This window comes from Panthera leo, chromosome D1, assembly GCF_018350215.1.
Source record: "Panthera leo isolate Ple1 chromosome D1, P.leo_Ple1_pat1.1, whole genome shotgun sequence".
Lineage (NCBI taxonomy): Eukaryota > Metazoa > Chordata > Mammalia > Carnivora > Felidae > Panthera > Panthera leo.
The window spans coordinates 98,756,867-98,779,431 of NC_056688.1; the positions used below are offsets into that span (position 1 = coordinate 98,756,867).

At 37.2% G+C, this 22,565-nt stretch overlaps 1 protein-coding gene across 4 annotated transcripts in view; it reads right to left on the reverse strand.

The window, feature by feature from the left end:
• CKAP5 (cytoskeleton associated protein 5) overlaps positions 1-22,565 on the reverse strand; it is a 112,952-nt gene that overhangs the window by 48,657 nt on the left and 41,730 nt on the right. For all 4 annotated transcript variants that reach the window (XM_042904457.1, XM_042904460.1, XM_042904458.1 and 1 more), the window contains exons 4-13: positions 21,314-21,520; positions 16,024-16,195; positions 15,255-15,387; positions 14,922-15,022; positions 13,048-13,161; positions 5,180-5,284; positions 2,602-2,691; positions 2,325-2,489; positions 1,632-1,760; positions 894-1,076 (exon numbers count right to left, since the gene is read on the reverse strand). In XM_042904457.1, coding sequence (XP_042760391.1) covers positions 894-1,076; positions 1,632-1,760; positions 2,325-2,489; positions 2,602-2,691; positions 5,180-5,284; positions 13,048-13,161; positions 14,922-15,022; positions 15,255-15,387; positions 16,024-16,195; positions 21,314-21,520 — 1,399 coding nt within the window. The remainder of the gene's footprint in view (positions 1-893; positions 1,077-1,631; positions 1,761-2,324; positions 2,490-2,601; positions 2,692-5,179; positions 5,285-13,047; positions 13,162-14,921; positions 15,023-15,254; positions 15,388-16,023; positions 16,196-21,313; positions 21,521-22,565) is intronic.

The window sequence follows — 22,565 nt, forward strand, 5'->3', positions numbered from 1 at the left end:
AAGCACCTGGGTCCAAATACCAGTTCTGCCACTCTGGCCATTCACCAAACGTGTGCCCAGTTCCTGCTGTCTGCCAGAAACTCGGCTATGCATGGGGGAGTGAGCAGTGACAAGATCTTTACCCTTTAAAGTTTACAGTATGGTGGTGGTGGGGGGGTTGGGGGTGTCAGAGTAAACAAACAAATGAACAACATAGATATCAGAGTTGTTAGAGCATGTGTAGAATACTTAACCTTGCTGAGCCTCCATTTCCCTTTCTGGAAAAATAGGGATCTCAAAATAGTTATTTCAAGGGTTGTTTGATGATTACATGAGATTATTTAGGTAAAATGCTTCCGAAATGATGCTTTATTAAATACCAGTTCTCTCCCCTGACTTCATGCTGGTGTTCCGGGTGAGAAAAGAGAATAAACTTTCTACATCCATGGTAGATAAATTTCATGCTTAAGAGAGTCCACAGGACAAATGTTCTCTAAAAGAATGCCACATTTGTCTCTAGGCATTTCCCTTCCACACTGTATAAAAGTAACAAGACCTTGACTGGTATGTAGACTTGGTGATGCAACTCAACGGCATTATCAGCAAAATGACCAAAGTGATGTTATTAATGTTAAGTGCTTTGCCATTTTATTTCTTTATTTAATAATACTTTAAGATCACTCAAAATGCACTCCTGTACCTTCATTACCATTTTTAGCTTTATTAAAGTTTACATAACCAAACGTATTGTTGGAATACTCTTTGTTGATGGATGTTCTGCTATATTTTAAATGTGGTAATGCATTCATTTCTCAAATGAAATCATATTGGAAGGATAACCATGAATCCGAGACTCCAACCCTGTCTTACTAAATTCTAACTTTTGAACCATATTTTCCAAGTCATCTATTAACCTTAGTAGCAGGTGCCTTTTTTGAGGGTCCTGGTTTGGGTGCTGAAATGTCCTTTGTGTCCTTATCTCCTGCAGCCCCTGAGGCAGCAGTCCTTCCAGGAGCAGGCTTGAATTCCTTCTTGTCTGCTGCAAGTCCAGCTTTCTTACCATGTACCAGCTCTACTTTTTCTGAACATTCTTTGATCTAGAGAAAGAAATTGAAATGAACATCATTAAGCCCAACTTTGAAATATAATCACTACATTATTACTTAATAAGTTATCTAAACCACAACTCTATGAGAATTCAGTTTGCTTAAGCAAAAATAAACAATCTACTTTCTTACATTTTATTTCTACACAAATTAGAATTATAATAAACATTCAACAACCACATTTTTGATAGAAAACATTCATATTTAGAAAAGTAACTTTTTAGGTATTAGAAACAAATTTATCTGAAAATATCCTTTTCACCTTCTCTAGGGACAGATCACTCAGCTTTCTTTTCTTTGTGTTTTTATAATTTGAAAGCCATCTCTACAAATATCACCACTACAGCTTAAGATGAAATTTACATCCTCAAAAGCTATCTTTTCAACACTCCAGATCTGAACCACCAGTGGCAAATTAAATAAATTTCACAAGCTGATATCATCATTTTTATCTTCATGAAATAGAACGAATGAAATCCAAACAAAACCATAATGCACAGAGATAAGATTGTTGTCCAATTGCATTATAATCTGTCACTAACCTACCTTATCAAGCTTGAGTTTGTCCACATCAGCTAAGAATGGATTTACTGCTTTCTCACCCACCACTTTCAAAGCAGTGCCCAGTGCTTCAAATGCAGCATCTCTGACTTCAGGAGCAGAATCATTGATGTGCTGTGGTCCGGAAGTAAGCAAAATGGTCTTAATATAAGATATTTTAGGTATTACTGATTTTAATTCAGATTGATGACTGTTGGATAAAGAATTTGCTTTTTACAGTTCACTGAAGCTAAGTGTAGTTTTCCTCTTGCCAACCAACAGTTACTCTTTCACAAATTCTTTTTGGGTCAAGGAAACCTTTGGTAATCCATTCAGCAAATAAGTGCTTCCTTTTCCCCCTACCCTCTATTTAAAATGCCTCACATGCAAATGATCTTCAAAGACTCCAAATTGTATGCCTGTGCTTGGCCAGATCCAGCTGAACACCAGTATATGGGCCAAATAAGAAACAACGTTTAGCAGTTAGTGGAATCATAAAGCTAACTTGTGCTCTTCTTTGAGAACAGGAACACAAAGAGTACAAGAATTTGGATTCAGTTTCCAAAGCCACAGAGGGTCTGCTCCTCAAAAGAGCATAATCTACAGTCTGAAAGTCAAGTAGTCATTGTACATAATTAATATGGGAAAAAATCTTCCATAGGCATAAAAAATTCCCCCAGTTCCAAAGAGAGTCTATACCTTAAGTAGAGCAGCACAAAAGGGCTTTAGCAAGCTCTTTGGGAGGGTAGAAGCAGTGCAGTGGCGGAAGCTTCTGGCAATGAAAAGAGATGTCTGCTGCTTGATGGTTGGATTTTTATTATCCATTACTGCTAAAACATCCTCACTGATGTTCTGTAGTGTGGTCTTTAAAAAGAAAACATGGTCAATGAGCTTTTCTCAACAATAAGAACAATCAAAACATTACACTGACAAAATTTACTTTAGACAAAAGTGCAAACTCATGCTGTCCACTTACAGTAAGGAAAATTGCATCAATTGCCTCCTGCAGGGCTTGCACCACCTGAGGCTTCTTCTCTTTGAATTTTTCCAAAATGGTTGGCACAACCTATGAAAGTGAACAGCTGGAATATTATTTTGCTGGCAACAAAAATGAATGAGTTACTGACATGACACATGAATGAACCTTGAAAATATGCCAAGTCAAAGAAGCTAGTCATAAAGGCTTATGTATGATCCATTTAAATGATGCCATGAAATGTCAAATCCATAGAGACAGAACTGGATTAGTGGCTGCCAGTGAGAAGTGACTGCTAGTGGGCATAAAGGTTTTTGGGGGAAGATGAAAATGTTCTGGAATTAAACAGTCGTGATAGTTACACAACCTTGTGAATATATTAAAACCATTCAACTATACACTTTAAGAGGGTGAATTTTACAGTATTTAAGTTATATCTCAATACAGCCATTACTAAAGCAATGTTTGGTGCTACCAAAACAAAGTGAACGTCTAAGTTGAATAAAAAGTCATTTTTTTTCTTAAGGGCACAAGAACCTTATGCTGGAACAATTAAGGGTTCCCATTCTGTGCCACTGTAGCAGTGCTTCTCAACCCATTTTCTGCATCTACACCTTAATGCAACCATATAGTCATTTTTATCAGAGTACCATCTCTTATTAGACAAAAAGATTCTCAACTAGGTGGATTTAGGATACGGGAATAGACAGAGTGTGTAATTTCTCTTCCCCTCTAAGATTCCGATATACTTCACCAGACTGAGATGTCTCCCACCCTTTCACTACACTAAAGACAAAGAAATGGTAACTGAAATTACAGCAATTTTGATCAGAAGGATGTACTAAGTTTAGATCAATAAAGTTGGAATTTTTATAATTATCTTATAAACTATCACTAATTTATTAAATATTTATTGAATACTTAATATCTATTGAGTGCCAGGCACTGTGCTAACAGGCAAATTAAAGTTGTCTTTTGAGGTCAAAAAGATATAGCAAAGCTCAAAGGCATTCAAAAAATATTTAAGATTTCACAGAAGTGATAGAGACCAGAAGGAATTCAGTTTCCATGGAGAAATATAAAAGACTTTTTAATACTAGGAGTTAGTTATAAACTATTGAAAATCAAAATGTTTTAATGGTTATAAAGCTCAAGCATGCTTTTATATATATATTTTTTTTTACCAAAAAAAAAAAATAGCTTATAAATAGCTAAAGAAAGTAAACATGAACTATTAACATGTTTGATATCAAACACTACATATGATCTACTTTTTAGGGGGGGGGAAATACTCCGAACTATAAGCTTTATAACTTTAAGCTGCATAACAAAATGTCACAAAGCCAGAATCAGAATTCAAACCAGGCCAGGTAATCAGTCAACTAGGATTTAGTAAATTAAAATGTATCTTAAAAATAGTTTTCTAGGTTAAAAGTTATTATTAAGACAAAAGTATGTTCTTTTTTAAATATTCTAGTAAGTAGCACAAAACTGACCAAAAGCTAATTAACACACCATCACATAAGCACACAAGTATTGCATAATAAATACTACTGATTGCTAGAAAATGTTGCTTATCATTTTATTCCAATTCATGATTTGCATGTTTTACATGTTACATGATTTTACATGGGTTACATGTTAAGGGTTTTATGGACCCATATTTTTATTTCCCTGGTAACAAGCTAGTCATGATGTATTTTTATTTAGTAGAGTCCTTTTTTTTTTCTTCCAGTTAAGTTCTCTGAAATTATGTTCAATGCTATGAGTAAGCAAGCTCCAAATGCCATAACTGAGGTTAGACATTAACTTCACAACATAAATACAAACTATAAGGAGTCTCTAAAAAGTCAATCTAGGGAATCAAATGATCAAGTGGCTAGCAAGTTCAACCCTAAAGTTCAGTATGATCAATTTTCAGGATGCTGAACCACTCTAAGTAATTCAGACCAGATTTAGAGGCCAACTGACAAATGCCACAGTTAAAGAAAACATCTCAGTTTATTAAAACTGTTATCAAACTTGAGTGCTTCTAAATTTACACAAAGACAGTATATTCAACAAATGTTTTCAGTGAGGTTTCTTAGAATAAATTAAACTGATACACTACCAAGAGTCTAATCTATAGAAAATGTCTCAAGTATGTAAGTAGATTATTATTTTTCAAATAGGAAAATGCTATAAAATACATTTTATATATTCATCTCACTTCTGGCTTTATACTGCCTTTCCTACTTTCAATTTTACTCTGTGTTAGTTATCACCAGTTTCATTTAATCCTGTTATACTACACATAATCTTATAAGAACAAAGCAGGATATTAATAAGTAAATAATAAGCAAATCAACTCAACTAAATATTTAGGTCATATGCCCAATTTTCTATATAAAGCTAATGAATTTAGTTATAACTGACATCTTTATTGAAATATTTTGAGGAATTATGCTCAATTTTAATAAAACTTAATGAAAAATTCACTTTGCCCAATATATAAAGACCTATTTTAAATCCTAAAGCAAACTAGCCTGTCATTCTTGTTAATGTTGTTGATTTGTATCTAAAAAGGAGTGTTACTCACATGTCCTGCATATTGTCCAAATTTCTTCCTTAGTCCAACAGCTAGGCCAGTAAGACATTTTGCTGCCAAAGCCACCAACATGACATTGGTGTCCTTTCCAACAACCTACAAAGGGAGGAAAAAAAAGAAAACAAAATAGTCACAACTCAGGAGAAGGGGACTGAAAAGTTTTTCTTAAAAGAACTCTGTACCCTGTTACGCTAATGGACAGCCAATTTTGCTTCCTGCAAAAGAGGAAAAAGTCTTCCTTGACAATACCAAATTTGGGGGCTTCCCTTCATTCTGTTTAGTCTCTTACCTTAAAAGTTCTACCAATAACATACATTAAACCACAACTTCAAATAGTTAACTCTCCATTAGTGGTCGTCTGGGCTGTCAGCATTGCACAACTGTGTAGGAGGGGACTCCGACACTAGCAGAGAAGCTGGAGGCTTGCTGACTTTGCTCTGGGGCAGGAAAAGCCAAAAGACAGTGTATCTCAGAGGAAAGACACCACAAGGCGGCAGCTCCAACATTTATACTAAAGGAGCACTGGTAGAAACTGCTCTTGGTACCTTCCAGAAGTCCGTGGGGGCTCTAAATTGCAAATGCCATTGCAACCATTCCTCTGAGGGAGCTTCTGGCTTTGCAGCTGCCATTTTAAAGTTCATTTATTTATTCTGAGCGTGCACGTGCGCGAGAGAGGACAAGAGAAAGTTAGTTCACATCAGCAGGGAATGGGCAGAGAGCGAGGGAAAGAGAGAATCCCAAGAAGGATAATGCTGTCACAAACCGAGAGGTCATGCATAACCTGTGCTGTAATCAAAAGTCGGATACTTAACTGAATGAGCCACCCAGGAGCCCCCTTGCATCTGCCATATTACCTGATGATCATCAAGTGTGCATTTACAGTCTCTTAACAGAGTCTCCTCCAGCATTATTTATACTACCATCCCCCTACACTATGCCCCACAAAACCCAGCATTATCAAAGCTCAGAGGTAGTAGCTGCACCTGTGTCAATTAAGCAAGACAGTGACTATGCCTGGGTGCCTTCCTGCTAAGATTTTACTGCGGTGTACTGCTCAAGTCAGTTGGATGTTAAAAAGCTACTTTATTTTATTTTTTAAATGTTTACCTATTTTTGAGGGGGGGAGCAGAGAGAGACAGACAGACAGGATCCTAAGTGAGCTCTGTGCTGACAGCAGAGAGCCCAATGTAGCGCTCGAACTCACGAACCATGAGATCATGACCTGAGCCAAAGTCAGACGTTTAACCAACTCAGCCACCCAGGTGCCCCCAAAAGCTGTTTTATTCTGACATGTCTCAGATCCTTGTTTTTTTCACTCTTCACTTTTTTCCCAAGTAGAAGTAATGCTTCCATTCCACTTTGGATTTTATTTCGTTTCTAAGATCTGATATTCCATAAGTAGAATGCTTCCTTCCAGATTCCCTGAATTAAACAACCCCTAATGGATAGCATGCCAGGAAGTTCTAGATGGCATTTAGCTGCACTCCCTAAATGTTGAGGAGTAAGGATGAAGAGTTAAGATTAACATTTATTAAAAACAAATTAGATGTTATAATTTTATAGGTGCTTTATAATCCGTATTTAATTTTTCACCCAAAACCCTGTAGATAATATTAGCAAATTTTATAGATTTCAAAAATTAAATATAGATTAATTTGCTTGAGGTAAGAACTAGCAAATGTGATATGATGTGATTTAAATCCAGTTCTACTCCAAAGCTTTGCTTTCTTTGCTAAAGCATATTCATGCTGTAAACTCATGCTATGGCAAATTCATTTTCCTTATGAGAAAATGAGATCAGGGTCCGAATAAACATTTTGTTAAATCCCTAACTACTGTAAATCCATGGAGAAAAAAATTCCCTTCAGTTTTTTTTTTTTAATTAAAAAAAAATTTTTTTTAATGCTTTTATTTATTTTTGAGACAGAGAGAGACAGAGCATGAGCAGGGGAGGGACAGAGAGAGGGGGAGAGACACAGAATCTGAAGTGGGATCCAGGCTCTGAGCTGTCAGCACAGAGACCGACGCAGGGCTTGAACTCACAGACCGTGAGATCGTGACCTGAGCTGAAGTCGGATGCTTAACCGACTGAGCCACCCAGGCACCCCTCCCTTCAGTTCTGTATTAAATTCACTATTTTTTTTTTTAATTTTTTTTTTTTAACATTTATTTATTTTTGAGACAGAGAGAGACAGAGCATGAACGGACGAGGGTCAGAGAGAGGGAGACACAGAATCTGAAACAGGCCCCAGGCTCCAAGCTGTCAGCACAGAGCCCGACGCGGGGCTCGAACTCACGGACCGCGAGATCGTGACCTGAGCCGAAGTCGGCCACTTAACCGACTGAGCCACCCAGGCGCCCCGTGTATTAAATTCACTATTAACATTTGTGGGGCACCTGGGTGGCTCAGCTGGTTAAGTGTCTGACTTCAGCTCAGGCCATGATCTCACAGTGAGTTCAAGCCCCACGTCGGGCTCTGTACTGACGGCTCAGAGCCTGGAGCCTGCTTCAGATTCTGTGTCTCCCTCTCTCTCTGCCCTGTCCCTGCTCGCACTCTGTCTCTCTCTCTCTCAAAAATAAATAAACATTAAAATAAAAATAAATTCACTATTGACATTTGTAAATGTTTGGATTACTTTTTTTTTTTTTTTTTTTTTTTTAACCAAAAGAACTCTCAGGTATTATTTAGGTGCTAGGCTTCAGATTTAACATCTACATGTATATTCTAGGAATGGTCATCAAAAACATGCCAGACCCCATTCCAAGAAATCTTAGTTCAATGAATCTGGGATGGGATTTGGAGCCAGTATTTTAACATAATTCAGAAGCAGATGGCCATCGATCAATCCCATTCTTAGGAGAATAGTTCTCCTTATCCACCATTAGAGCAGTAACCAGTGGAAGCTGAATCCTAGACACTGATGGTCCTAGGAAAGTTTTGAAGAGGATGTTGTAAACCTACTATAATTCAAGATGGTAAAGGACTGAATGAACTTATAGGTGAATAATGGATCAGGCCTATTTGCCTATCAACACATGTCAAACATCCCAGTTTGACTAAAGTTGTTCTAAACTGGGAAATGGGAGTGAGGGAGGTGGAGAAGTGTTTATTTTTAAGACAAATAGAATATGCAGGGAAGGACTCCATTCCAGATTTGAAAACACTCTGTGACTCTGTTGTAGACTATAGGAAGGAAGCTTTAGCTCACAATGTTAATTTAACCTAAATAATGGGAAATATTCTATAATTAAAAGTGCTGTCACTTCTCCCTTTAAGCTAGGCCTACAATAAGATTTTAAGTACAGATGATCCTTGAGCAACATGAGGGTTAGGGGCACTGACCCCCCCATGCAGTCAAAATCCACATATAACTTTTGACTCCCCCCAAACTTAATTACTGATAGCCTACTACTGACCAGAAGCCTTTCTGATAACATAAACCATTGATTAGCACATATTTCGTGTATGTATTATATTCTATATTCTTGTGATAAAGTAAGCTAGAGAAGTTATTTTAAAAAATCACAAGGAAAATACATTTACACTACTGTTCTATATTCATTGAAAAAAACCCATGTGTAAGTAGGTAGACCCATGCAGTTCAAACCTGTATTGTTCATCAAGGGTCAACTCTAGTTACCATCTAGTATTTATCTTTAACTAGCAATGTAAGCTACTGGTTAACAGTAACCAGAACAAAAACATTCTGCTGACAAAGAGAGAAGTCAATTAAATCCACCATGATTATTGTGTTTAGAAAACTATGATGGGGCCACCTGGGGGGCTCAGTCAGTTAAGCATCCGACTTAGGCTCAGGTCATGAACTCATGGTTTGTGGGTTCGTGCCCCACGTCGGGCTCTGTGCTGACAGCTCAGAGCCTGGAGCCTGCTTCAGATTCTGTCTCCCTCTCTCTGCCCCTCCCCCACTCTCACTGTCTCTCTCTCTCTCTCTCTCTCTCTCTCTTTCTCTCTGTCTCAAAAATAAATAAACATTTAAAAAATTAAAAAAAAAAAGAAAACTATGATGAATGTAAGCAATAAGGGGGGAAATATAGAAAAACCAAGTGAAAAAAGTCTAATAACACATAAGTCTGTAGAGTATATAATAAAAACACCTTGAAAACCCAAATCTTAATCTAAAGATATCAACCAACATCCATAGGTAATTGACAAGTCAAAGAAGATATTGGGGGGAGGTAGGAGTAAGGGGCAGGGGAGAAGGTATCTTTATAAATGAAGGAACCTATAACTTGTGAGAACAGGAAAGTCCATAAAATATGCTAAGTCAGATGACAGCTTGAAAGAAGACAGCTTAAGAAATAATTTCAGGAATACCATAAGGAATTTCAAATGAGTAGTTCTTTACTACTTGTATTAAAGGCAAAAAATAGGGAAATTACTGGGATTACTCAATATAGACAATAGAGAGAAAAGACTATGGAGGGAAGAGTGATCGGTCTGTAGCCTACTCAATCTCATTCTCTTATTTCACCATTTCCACGTTTTTGATAGGTCTCTCTTAAGTCAATATAATATGAATATGAAGTTTGTGTTTACATGTAAGTAAAATCACACACAAAAAATTTTAATGCCTTGTTTCAGGTTAATTTATACAATTGAAGTTAACTTTTCATTGTTTTAAATATTTTAACCACAAAATTAAATTTCTTTTGATTTGTTTGTAGCCTTTGATCGCCCTGCCCCCCACTTTACCATGTGAAGAGGGAGAAGTTTCTCACAGAAATCTATTGTCTCTATGTCTACCTAAATATAAAATCCATGATCCTATCTGCAAATCAGCAAAAGATTATATTTATATTCATAATGCCAATGGAAATCACAGAACACTATTTGAAAAGCTAATATCCTAAGGAAATCCATGTGGAAAGTATCAACTAATATTTGTACCATTAGATAAGAAAAAATAAGAGCTTTTATCTGAGGCTTTGAGAATTCAGGGCCAAGTACTAAGATTCCTGATAAAAATTATACGCTGGAATTCACAGAGAATCTGAAGTTCTCAAGGCCATTAGAATTTCATTTCCTTCTCTTAGTGCCTTTTTACCCCTCCTCTTTCCTCCCAAGCTCCAGGTTGGTGAAATCTTTTCCCCCTGGGCAACTCCCTTCTCACTAATCTTGCCTGGGTCTGGGTTCTTCAGGATTGGAAGATGGAAGACTAAAAGATTGTGACAAATCATATCTCTGCCTCCAAATCTCACTTGGAAGAAAGTGTGGGAGGCTGACAGTGAGAAAACATAGTCCGTTCTCATTATTCACGGGTTTCATATTTGCGAATTCACCTACTCGTTAACGTTTATTTATAACCCCCAAAATCAATTCTCGCAGCACTCTCCTGGTCATTCAGACAAGCAAAGAGCTGTGGAAAATCTGAGTTGCCTGGTGTGCACATTCCCAGCTGAGAATGAACAAAGCAACACTCTGACTTCTTTCAGCTCTCATACTGTAAACAGTATCTTTTTCATGGTCTGTTTAGTGCCACATTTCTTTTTCTTTTTTTTTCATTTTTGTGATTTTCGCTGCTGCTTTCACTATTTAAAATGGCCCCCAAGGGCAGTGAAGTGCTGTCTAGTGCTCCTAAGCACAAAAAGGCCGTGATATGTGTCACGCAGAAATTATGTGTGTTAAATAAGCTTTATACAAGGCATGAGTTATAGTGCTGCTGGCCCTGAGTTCACCGTTAATGCATCAATAATATATATTAAATGAGACATCTTCAAACAGAATAAAATAAGTTATGTATTGACTGGTTGATATTGTTGAGATGTTGAGACCAAAGAGTCACAGGACCCTAGCCCTGTGCCCTGTGTTCCCTTAGGAGCAATGGTTTGGTATTTGCTATTCAGTGTTTTGGTGACTTTACAGAACATAAGTACCACGAATAATAAGAATAACTATACTTACATGTGCATATAATTAAAAATTAACCTCCTCTCTCACCATTCTAATCCTTTGTAATTTCAGGCTGAAGAAGCAAATGAAACAAAGTTTTCTATATTTAAGAACATGTCTTCACAGAGTTTGTTCTTAAGCTCTACACCTATGTCCACAGTGTTTGATCTATATTTTCAGATTTTATGGAAAGCCACTACATATAAATTTATCCACCAACAGCATTCAACTTGGTTAAACCTAAGCAACACCAAACCAAAACACCAAAGTGTTTTCTAAAAACATTTCTTTCTTGGGGCGCCTGGGTGGCTCAGTCGGTTAAGCGTCCGACTTCGGCTCAGGTCATGATCTCACGGTCTGTGAGTTCAAGCCCCGCGTCAGGCTCTGTGCTGACTGCTCAGAGCCTAGAGCCTGTTTCAGATTCTGTGTCTTCCTCTCTCTCTGACCCTCCCCCATTCATGCTCTGTCTCTCTCTGTCTCAAAAATAAATAAACGTTAAAAACATTTCTTTCGGGGCGCCTGGGTGGCGCAGTCGGTTGGGCGTCCGACTTCAGCCAGGTCACGATCTCGCGGTCCGTGAGTTCGAGCCCCGCGTCGGGCTCTGGGCTGATGGCTCGGAGCCTGGAGCCTGTTTCCGATTCTGTGTCTCCCTCTCTCTCTGCCCCTCCCCCGTTCATGCTCTGTCTCTCTCTGTCCCAAAAATAAATAAAAAATGTAAAAAAAAAAAAAAAAAACATTTCTTTCTTATTTAGCACTTGCCTGCTTTATAATGACATTTCCCTACATCCTTTACTTTGCACGCAGATATACAAGGTGGCATCATTAGCTATCTAATGGAAAAATATGCCTCATATTTAGTATTCGTCCCATTAAATAGAGCCAATTTAAATAGTTCATCCTACAGGGGCGCCTGGGTGGCTCAGTCACTTAAGCATCGGACTTTGGCTCAGGTCATGATCTCATGGTTCGTAAGTTTGAGCCCTGCGTTGGGATCTGTGCTCACAGCTCGAAGCCTGGAGCCTGCTTCAAATTATGTATCTCCCTCTCTTTCTGCCCCCCCCCCACTTGCGCACTCTCTCTCTCTCTCTCTCTCTCTCTCTCTCAAAAGTAAATAAACATTAAAAAAATAAATTAAAAAAATAATAGCGGCGCCTGGGTGGCTCAGTTGGTTAAGCATCCGACTTCGGCTCAGGTCATGATCTCACAGTCTGTGAGTTCAAGCCCCAAGTCTGGCTCTATGCTGACAGCTCAGAGCCTAGAGCCTGCTTCAGACTCTGTGTCTCCCTCTCTCTCTGCCCCTCCCCTGATCATGCTCTGTCTCTCTGTGTCTCAAAAATAAATAAACATTAAAAAAAAATAAATAAATAGTTCATCCTATGGAATTATAAAACTGGAATATTTGGTTCTATATTAGAAAGACCCTCTTTTTCTTGAGGTCTGTATATGCTATCAGACAGCATACTTAGAGTAAGTGATAATAAACAAAGAATAAAAACCAATCCCTCCACACTAACATAGGACACAATCCCTCCACACTAACATAGGACAGTCACTTTAAACAATCCTTTAAAAGGGCATGCCTGGGGCACCTGGGGTGGTTTAGTCAGTTAAGCGTCTGACTTTGGCTCAGGTCATGATCTCATGGTTTGTGGGTTTGAGCCCCGCATCGGGCTCTGTGCTGACAGCTCAGAGCCTGGAGCCTGCTTTGGATTCTGTGTCTCCCTCTCTCTTTCCGCCCCTGCCCTGCTCATGCTCTGTCTCTTTCTCAAAAAAAATCATAATTAAAAAAAAAAAAAAAAAGCGTATGCCTATAATTAGAAAACCATCAATAGTGTTCCTTAAATGGCAATGTAGTTGTGATAAAAACGACGACAGATGATGAGAAATTCAAAGGCCTGGTCTGTTGTTGAGATACCAATGTACCAATGTTGACACTCTTCATGTTTACCTTCTTTAATGCTTTTACTAAATCTGCATAATCGCCTGCTTCCAGTTTGGGGTTTTTCACTAGTACTTCTACAGCCTCCAGGGCTTCTTTTCTCTCTTGCCATTTTTTTGCCTCCTGCAAGACATAGTATGAGTCACTTATAGAACAGAAAATAAGGCAAAATAAGAAAATAAAAGTCTATTTCTTGCATGCTCCTAATTCAAAGATACATAATTATTTTTTGTTTTCAGAAATTTTTTTCTAAAGCTGGTTAAAAAATAAAATTGCAAAATTGTGCAGCAAATCAGAATGATTTGCTCATATATACGTATAAAATTTTGTTCATACATAATAAGTATTTTCATAACATTTCATAACCCTAAAAGTTCTACAAGTAAAAGAATGGGATACCACAGACTTTTCCTTCTCATTTTCTAGGCAAATGTTAGTAAACAAGTATTAAACAGAAAACACTGCTAGAAAGCATTTCTAGCATATCTCACAGGTGAAAGGAATGTCCATACTAACAACATTAAAAAGATTAGAAAAAGACCATCATACAACCAACAGCCAAAATTGTTCTAATATTGGAGATCAGTTTTATACATTGGTGCTACAATGCTAATCCTTTTGTTTGATAACCATAAAGCAGAAAATACTTCACTAGAGATCAATTAATCATTCAATAATTTTGAATACCCACTATTTGAAAGAACTGGGGATATAAAGAAGATGACAAACTTGTCACCCTGGAGGAGATTACAGTGGAATTCAATTTACCAAATATTTGTTAATCAGAAGTTAATGGGGGACTGAAGGAGCTGATGGCAGAGCTAGGAAGGTCTTCAATAAATAAATCAATCCTAGGTCAGGACCACTATGAAAAGAGAAGTACAAGCTGCTTTGGTGTTACAGCAAGAGGATTTAATCTACTTTAGGCTAACAGGTAGGATCTCCCCTAAAAAGTGATTCTTAAGGTAAGACCTAGAAGATCAAGAAGTATCATGGGGTGAATCGGAGAGAATGCTATAGGCAGAAAGAACAGCATATATTAAGGTCCAGAGTTTAGTGGGGAAAGTGTGGCATATCTGATACCGGGAGGAGTTCAGTATGATGGGAGCACAATAATTAGACAGTAACTAGAGAAGTGGCTGGAAGATAAGCAGGGGCCTCAAACGTGTCATAGTTTGCCTCAATTGCCATAGGATGATTTCAGACATTAGTGAAGCAATGATATGGGAAGATTTTTATTTTCAAAAATGACAGCTTTGATTACATTGGAAAATATGATGGAAGGAGGCAAGAGCAGAGACAGTCTTATAAGAAGACTACTGCAGCACGTAGGGCAAGAGATGGTGGTGGTGGTTGGGATAAGACTCTCGGTTGGGAGTAATTGTGTCTCTTGGGGTACATTTAGTAAAGTCTGGAGACATTGTGATTGACTTGAGTAATGGTATTATTGATATTAGGTGGGTAACTGCCAGAGATGCTGGCAAACACCCCACAATACACAGGACGGCCCCCCAAAACCAAGAATTATCTGGCAAAAAATGTCAACAGTACCAAGGTCAAGGAACTCTGGGGTAAATTACTGGCAGTGGGATGGAGAAAAGGAGATGAATTTGAGAGATATTTAAAGGTAAAACCAGGAAGACAATGAGGAAAAATGAGAAGTCAAAAATAATGTTCTGGTTTTTGGCAAGACAAGTAAAAGAAAGTGCTACAGTAAGTATATATACAAAGTAGTATGGGAACAAAGAAGCAACTGATTCATTCTCCTAGGGAAGATACTGGGTGGAAGGGGGCATACCGGGCAAGGGCTCCATAGTACACTCTAATTATAATCTAGTAACTGTTTAACATGAAATAAATGAAAGAAGGTTACCGTTACTTACAATTTTATCATAAAAATCTTTGGGAAGTTTGGAAAGAATTTCTACTGCCTCCAATAGCTCATAAGCATCTATCTGTGGCACCTCATCACCATCATCACCACCTTCCAGAAGAAAAACAAAACAAACCTTAAAAACAGATGGAATGTTTCTACTTACCAAAAAGTTATCACTCCTTTCACAACCTAATGAAATCGCTGTATAGGAAGAATCCGTTGTTAATGCTATAAACAACTTCTATTGTATTAAATGGCAGTCCTACAAAACGTGCCTATGTTCTTGGGGTAGGGCCTGTTCTTATTTTCAGAGAAACCAGTGTTTTAAAAACTGGCTTACCTCCCTCAGCATCGCCACCAGCAGACTGTTGCTGTTCCAATTTCGCTTCTAGTTCTTGCTGGGAACGCAGAAATCGACTTGGTTTAGGAGCACCTGTTGGCAATTTGACCCATTCTTCTTCTAGTTCTTTCAACTACAAATATCATAAAATATTTTTAAAATATGCCTACATCCTCACCATTACAGAACATTTACTAACATCAGAACCCAATTTCTTATTTATGTAGTTCTAACAAGGCAAACAAGAAACGATATACATTTAAAGTGTATATATTTGGTATATACCAAATACGTGTTTGACATAAGTCAAACTGACATATTTACTACCTAAGATGTAGGACTAAGCACTTAGAAAAAAATCTACTTTTTAGAACACTCATTAGTTCATGAATTCAGATATACTTGTATTAGATAATGTCTCTGAAACTAACTGTAATAAAAAACAGATAAAATGCATTTTGTCCAAAAAACAGATAAAATGCACTTTGTCCAAATAGATATTAAGTCCTGCTACCCAACAGCATGATAAAGGGATCTTTTAAACTGCTATAGACTCAACACTGACATACTAGAATCACTGAATGCATGGTATTTAACTTGAGAAGACAAAATAACATCAGAAACAGTTATCTGAGAGAAAAAAAAAAGGATTTCAAAATTAAAAATGAAAAAATAATTATTTGTAAGGACAGACTATCAGCAACAGGAAGGAAATATCTTCATATTAACCTTATGCAAATACAACCAAAAAAATTTTTTTGTGTCTCACCTGGACAGAGTTTATATTTTGTAATGGGGGTCTCAGAGCGTCCCGAATCCATCTGTAAATCTCCACAGCAATTAGTTTTGCTTCATCTCGAACAGCCTTTTCTCGAGACTCAAAGAGTTTTGGCAACACTTTGATAATTGGCTTAAGCAAGATGATTTTGGAACCAAATTCACTAGATGTAAAAATTGTAAAAAAAAAAACTTGTCAGCCTGCAATCTACTTGGGTAGTATTTTCTTTTGTATAGACGTTTCATTTTTTTCTAATTTTTTTTTGCCATTATACTTAAATTATAAAGAGCTATTTATACTTTTTTTTTTTTTTTTGATGTTTATTCACTTTGAGAGAGAGTGCAAGCGAGGGAGGGGCAGAGAGAGAATCTCAAGCAGGCAGGAGAGAGACAGAGAGAGGGAGAGAGAATCCTAAGCAGGCTCTGCGCTGCTAGCAAGAGCCCAATGTGAGGATCAAACTCAAAATCGTGGGATCATGATCTGAGCAAAAATCAAGAGTCAGACACTTAACTGACTGAACCACTCATGCACTTCTCAAACACAGTTTTGTACTTATTATATATATATATTTTTTATTTTTTTAATTTTTTTTTTTTTAACATTTATTTATTTTTGAGACAGAGAGAGACAGAGCATGAACGGGGGAGGGTCAGAGAGAGAGGGAGACACAGAATCCGAAGCAGGCTCCAGGCTCTGAGCTGTCAGCACAGAGCTGGACGTGAAGCTTGAACTCACGGACCGCGAGATCATGACCTGAGCTGAAGTCGGACCCTTAACTGACTGAGCCACCCAGGCGCCCCTGTACTTATTATATATTAACAGAGTTACACAGGTTGAGCTATTTTAAAATGGCCAAGAAAAAAAAAAACAGAAGAAAAAGGAACCTCATAACCATGTATTTTTTTTAATTTTTAAAAATATTTATTTATTTTTGAGAGAGAAAGAGACAGAGTGAGAGCAGGGTAGGGCAGAGAGGAGACACAGAATCTGAAGCAGACTCCAGGCTCTGAGCTGTCAGCACAGAGTCCAATGAGGGGCTTGAACCCACAAACTGTAAGATCGTGACCTGAGCCGAAGACAGATGCTTAACTGACTGAGCCACCCAGCCTCCCCCATTTGTTTTTTGTTTTTGTTTTTTAATTTGAATCCAAGTTAGTTAAAATATAGTATAATGTTTTAGGGGTAGAATTTAGTGATTCATCACTTACACTTAACACCCAGTGCTCATCCCAACAAGTGCCCTCTTTAACTCCCATCGCCCATCCCCCCACTCAGCACCCCACCAGCAACCCTGTTTGTCCTCTGTATTTAAGAGTCTTTTATGGTCTGCCTCCTATTTTTATCTTATTTTTCCTTCCCTTCCCCTATGTTCATCTGTTTTATTTCTTAAATTCCACATATGAGTGAAATCATATATTTATCTTTCTCTAATTTCACTTAGCATAATACATTCTAGTGCCACCCACGTTGTTGCAAACAGCAAGATTTCATTCTTTTTCATCGCCAAGTAATATTTCATTGTGTGAGTGTGTGTACATACACACACACACACACACACACACACACACACACACACACCACATCTTCTTTATCCATTTGTCAGTTGATGGACATTTGGGTTCTTCCCATACTTTGGCTATTGTTGATAGTGTTGCTGTAAACATTGGGGTGCATGTGCCCTTTCAAATCAGCATTTTTGTATCCTTTGGATAAATACCTAGTAGTGCAATTGCTGGCTCGTAGGGTAGTTCTATTTTTAATTTTCTGAGGAACCTCCATACTGTTTTCCACAGTAGCTGCACCAGTTTGCATTCCCACCAGCAGTGCAAAAGAGATCCTCTTTCTCTGCATCCTCGCCAACATCTGTTGTTGGCTGAGTTGTTAATTTTAGCCATTCTGGCAGGTATGAGGTGATATCTCATTATGGTTTTGATTTGTATTTCCCTGATGATGAGTGATGTTGAGCATCTTTTCATGTGTCTGTTAGCCATCTGGATGTCTTCTCTGGAAGAGTGTCTATTCATGTCTTTTGCCCATTTCTTCACTGGATTATTTGTTTTCTGGGTGTTGAATTCAATAAATTCTTTATGGATTTTGGATACTAACCCTTTATTTGCTATGTCATTTGCAAATATCTTGTCCCATTCCCTCAGTTGCCTTTCAGTTTTGTTGATTGTTTCCTTCGCTGTACGGAAATATTTTATCTTGATGAGGGCCCAACAGTTCATTTTTGCTTTTGTTTCCCTTGCCATATCTATGTTTAGATGTCACTCTTCCAAGAGTATTATGTAATGTCTAGGGTCCAGAATAATATAAAAATTTTAAACTAACCTTCTAGGTAACCATACTGGGGATAATTCACATCTATAAAGGACCAAATGTGTAATATCTTAAATATATATGTGTATACATATAAAAGCTTAAAAACATAAACAAATCACTATATACACATTTAGATGAGTGAAATCTACTTTCGATAAATTTTTAATAGTTCTTATGATTAAGGTAGTTCACTCAAAATTGACAGCTTACTAATCCTGGCAGAGTATTTCACTCCTGACTTCGAAGCTATCACCCTGTAACTCCAGGCAACCTAAATCTCTCTTTGCTTAGTTTTTCATGCAGAAAAGCTGCATTCTGACTTCTTTTAAAAAGGTAGCACATTTAACCTTATATATCTGTCACATTTTATATTTTTAAGTTCCTAACTGGCCAAATTTAGCTTTCTGAGTCATTGCTAACATTTCTGCATAGCAAATTCTGGAGCAAGAGGGATTTAGTTATGAAAGAACACTGACATTCTATAGTAGAACTCATACACAGTTGAACCTTGAACACAGGTTTGAATTGTGTGGCTCCACTCATACATGGAATTTTTATAGTACAATATTGTAAATGTATTTTCTCTTCCTTATGAGTTTCTTAAAAACATCTTCTTTTCTCTAGCTTACTTCATTTTAAAAATACAGTATATAATACAGATAATATACAAAATATATGTTAATTGACTGTTTATGTTACTGGTAAGGCTTCCAGTCAACAGTAAGCTATTAGTAGTTAAGTTTTGGGGGAGTCAAAAGTTATACACAGATTTTTGACTGCATGGGGTTAGCACCCCTAGCCCCTGTGTTGTTCAAGGATCAACTTATTTATCTATTATTTATTTTATCTTCTATACACAAATGCTACAAAAATTTTCAGTATAGCTACTGACATATTCCAACAGGTTGGAGAAGATGGCAAATACTCTACTTCAGAAATTATATTTAAAGAGATTATGTAAATAACCTGGTATATCAACCACAGCATGGTTATGTAAATAGTTTAAATATAGATATAACATGAAAATAAACTAGATCTCCAAGATTTCCTTTAAAATCCCCTTTATTTTAATAGAAAAGAACATTTAACTTCAGCTAACCTTTAAGACTAAAGGAAAAATAAGAACTTAGGGTTATGAAATAATCATCACCATGCCTGAAGAACCTAACATTTGGGATCTCTGAGTCTTCCTTTACATTACTATGGTTTCATCTGAATTTTTTTTTGTTTCACTCTCCTGGCCTACTGAAATATGTAAGAAAAGCCTATGGAAGAGGTCTACATGGAAAACAGATACCTTAACAAACAAAACCTAACCTTGATACTAAATATATTACTACAGAAAACCAGCTAGGGTGGGGCGCCTGGGTGCCTCAGTGGGTTGAGCGTCTGACTTTGGCTTGGGTCATGATCTCGCAGTTTGTGGGTTCAAACCTTGCATGGGGCTCTGTGCTGACAGCTCTGTGCTGACAGAGCAGAGCCTGGAGCCTGTTTCAGATTCTGTGTCTCCCTCTCTCTCTGTTCTCCCTCCTTTGTTCGCGCTGTCTCTCTCACTCTCAGGAATGAATAAACATTAAAAACAACAACAACAACAACAAAACAAAACCCAGGATTGAACAGTTTGGCCTTTTTAAGGTCCCAGAGAGCTATCTAATTATACTATATAGATTCTGAGATGCATTAAGACAAATAAAGAACTACACAGGGATGGAACTAAGCTACATCTGTAAGGAAAACATAAGAAGATATACCTAACTTGCTCTTTTTCTACACTTATTCTGCCAGTCAGTTTAAAAGTAAAATAACCAGAATTTACAGCATTTTCGATTAGAATCTTTTGGTTAAAGGTAGATTATAGCACAATATATATCTTTATTAAGAGATCCATTACTAAGGACCACAACATATTTACTGAGATAAGCGCAGTTTTGATAATCAAGTCAATTCACTAAATTTCTAAAATGATAAAAATGAGCACACTATTTATTAGTCATAAAAACATACCTACTATACACTATACTAGGCTTGAAATGAGGAAAAATTTATCACACAAAAATCTAAGTGAAAGTCTAACTTTACAAAAGAACATTATGAACCAAGTGAAAGACAACATAAAATTTAAGACTTTTAAATTGAGGATCATTTAACAAAATTTAAGAATTTTGATATTTCCATGTAAGATAAACACCAAAAGAAGCATTTTCTCCAAGAAGCAGGTCATACACAAAATCACAAGTGAGCTAACTTGGGATGATCTTTACTCCCATAGGTCACACATTCAGGATTTCACTATAACTGAACTTTCTAAAGCTTCTCATGTGGACAGCATTGGAGACAGGATGTTAGATTGGAAGGATTGCCAAATCAGAACAAACTAGTGTTCAGATTTCCATAGCAGATTATAGACACTTGTTCCTGAAAGAGATCTCATTCATGAAAAACTTCATTCTAGTGTTGAAAATAACTTATTACATAAGGGTAAAAGTTATTTTCTATTTGTTATTGCTGTGCTTCTGTTTAAAGGCATATAGCATTTCCTTCTACTTTACTAAAAAGGCATCTGAACAAAGGTTTGCTTTGGCTAATAAACTGTCTTTAGCCAATATTCCAAAGTACATAAATATATGCTTGGGGATAACAAAAGAAGAGCTGCTTAAACATTCTAAGGAGTTTTTCCTCAAAAAGGCCAATTCATAATTGGAGAACAGGTCAGAAACATTCCCTGTTCATCTTCATTAGAAGGGGATTTAGATAAAATGACTATGCAACACCACTTGAAGGCTAAAACTACTGAATAGAAAGCACCACACTTGAGGAATGACTTTAGCTTTCCCGGGTCAATTTTCCTGGCTGGTGTGGCATGCCAAGCCAAGTCCAGCAGTTTTCATTTCCGTTTAAGCCAGGAACTCAAACGCAATTGAGATATTCTAGTTAACAGAACCAAAGCAAAACATCTTACCTTAAGGCTTTCCTCAGTGTCTCTATGCAGGCCACTACAATCTTGGGGTTCTTGTTGTCCAGGCCTTTTAGGAGCTCTTCTTGCACAGCCTCTCCTTTCTCAATCTCTATGTACATCAGACAAATCTCAATGCCTAGCTCCTTGGCTTTGGCTTTGGGCTGGTTGAACACTTTACTTACAACACCTGACACAACTTCTCCTGTGGTTCTGTAATACAGAATACAAAACACCCCCACCATCACACACACAAAAACACACTTCAGTAGAAAGAGCTGGAAAAGATCATGGGGGCGGGGGGCAATGACAAATACTTTTTAAGATGTTTAGAAACAAAGTAAATGAGTTTCTAATTTTTAAATTTATGTTTAAGAACATGAAAGATAAACTTAATGCAAATCATAAAAGTTTAAGATGTATCACACCAGGCAATGACACAGAACCATAGTTTCTGTTTATAAATATAGGAAAAGTCGAACAAGAAAGCAAAAATCCCTTGAAATCCCATTACCCAGAGAAAACTACTTTCAGCTATTTGGTATCCATCCTTCCAGATCTCTCTCTCTATATGCATAGAAAATAGACAGACAGAGAGACAGACAGACAGATAGAGAATATATATATACAGATATATTTCACAAAAATAGGATTACAGAGTTGTTGCTTTTTTGAAAAATTTTTAAAAGGTCATTTTAAACATTTCTTAGAACAAGAGAATTTCTTCACGGAGGGAATGGATATGTACCTTTAAACAAAAGGCTGCTCCTAACTCCTTGGCAAGACTTTATAGTAACTTAACTGCTGTGTGTCTCTTCTAAATTAAATAAAACCTAGACCACTGGAAATCAAAAATAAAGTAAAAAAAAGGAATGGTCCCACTAATGGCAAGGGAAACACAGTGATGCTGGTAACAAAACTGTCAGATCGATGGTGTATCATCTTTGAAGTCAAGTATATATTTCTTGTGCACTTAAGTAGAGGGTTCCCCCCTCCTTTTTCTTGTACGGAGGGCTCCTTTCAATGACATCGGGATGCCATTAGAAAACCAGGTCTATGAGGTATGAGAGAGTGGGTGATCAGAAACCTCTATCATCTACAACTCAAGTCAAATGGGCCAGGAGCCATGGAAGTTTAGTTAGCACCACCTCTCCGAAAAGAGAAAAATGCCTAATGACCACAGAAAGAAAGGTGTGTTTCTAAGATCACCTAGCCGGGAAGATTTGTATAAAGAAATTTTTGTAATGCCCAAATGTTT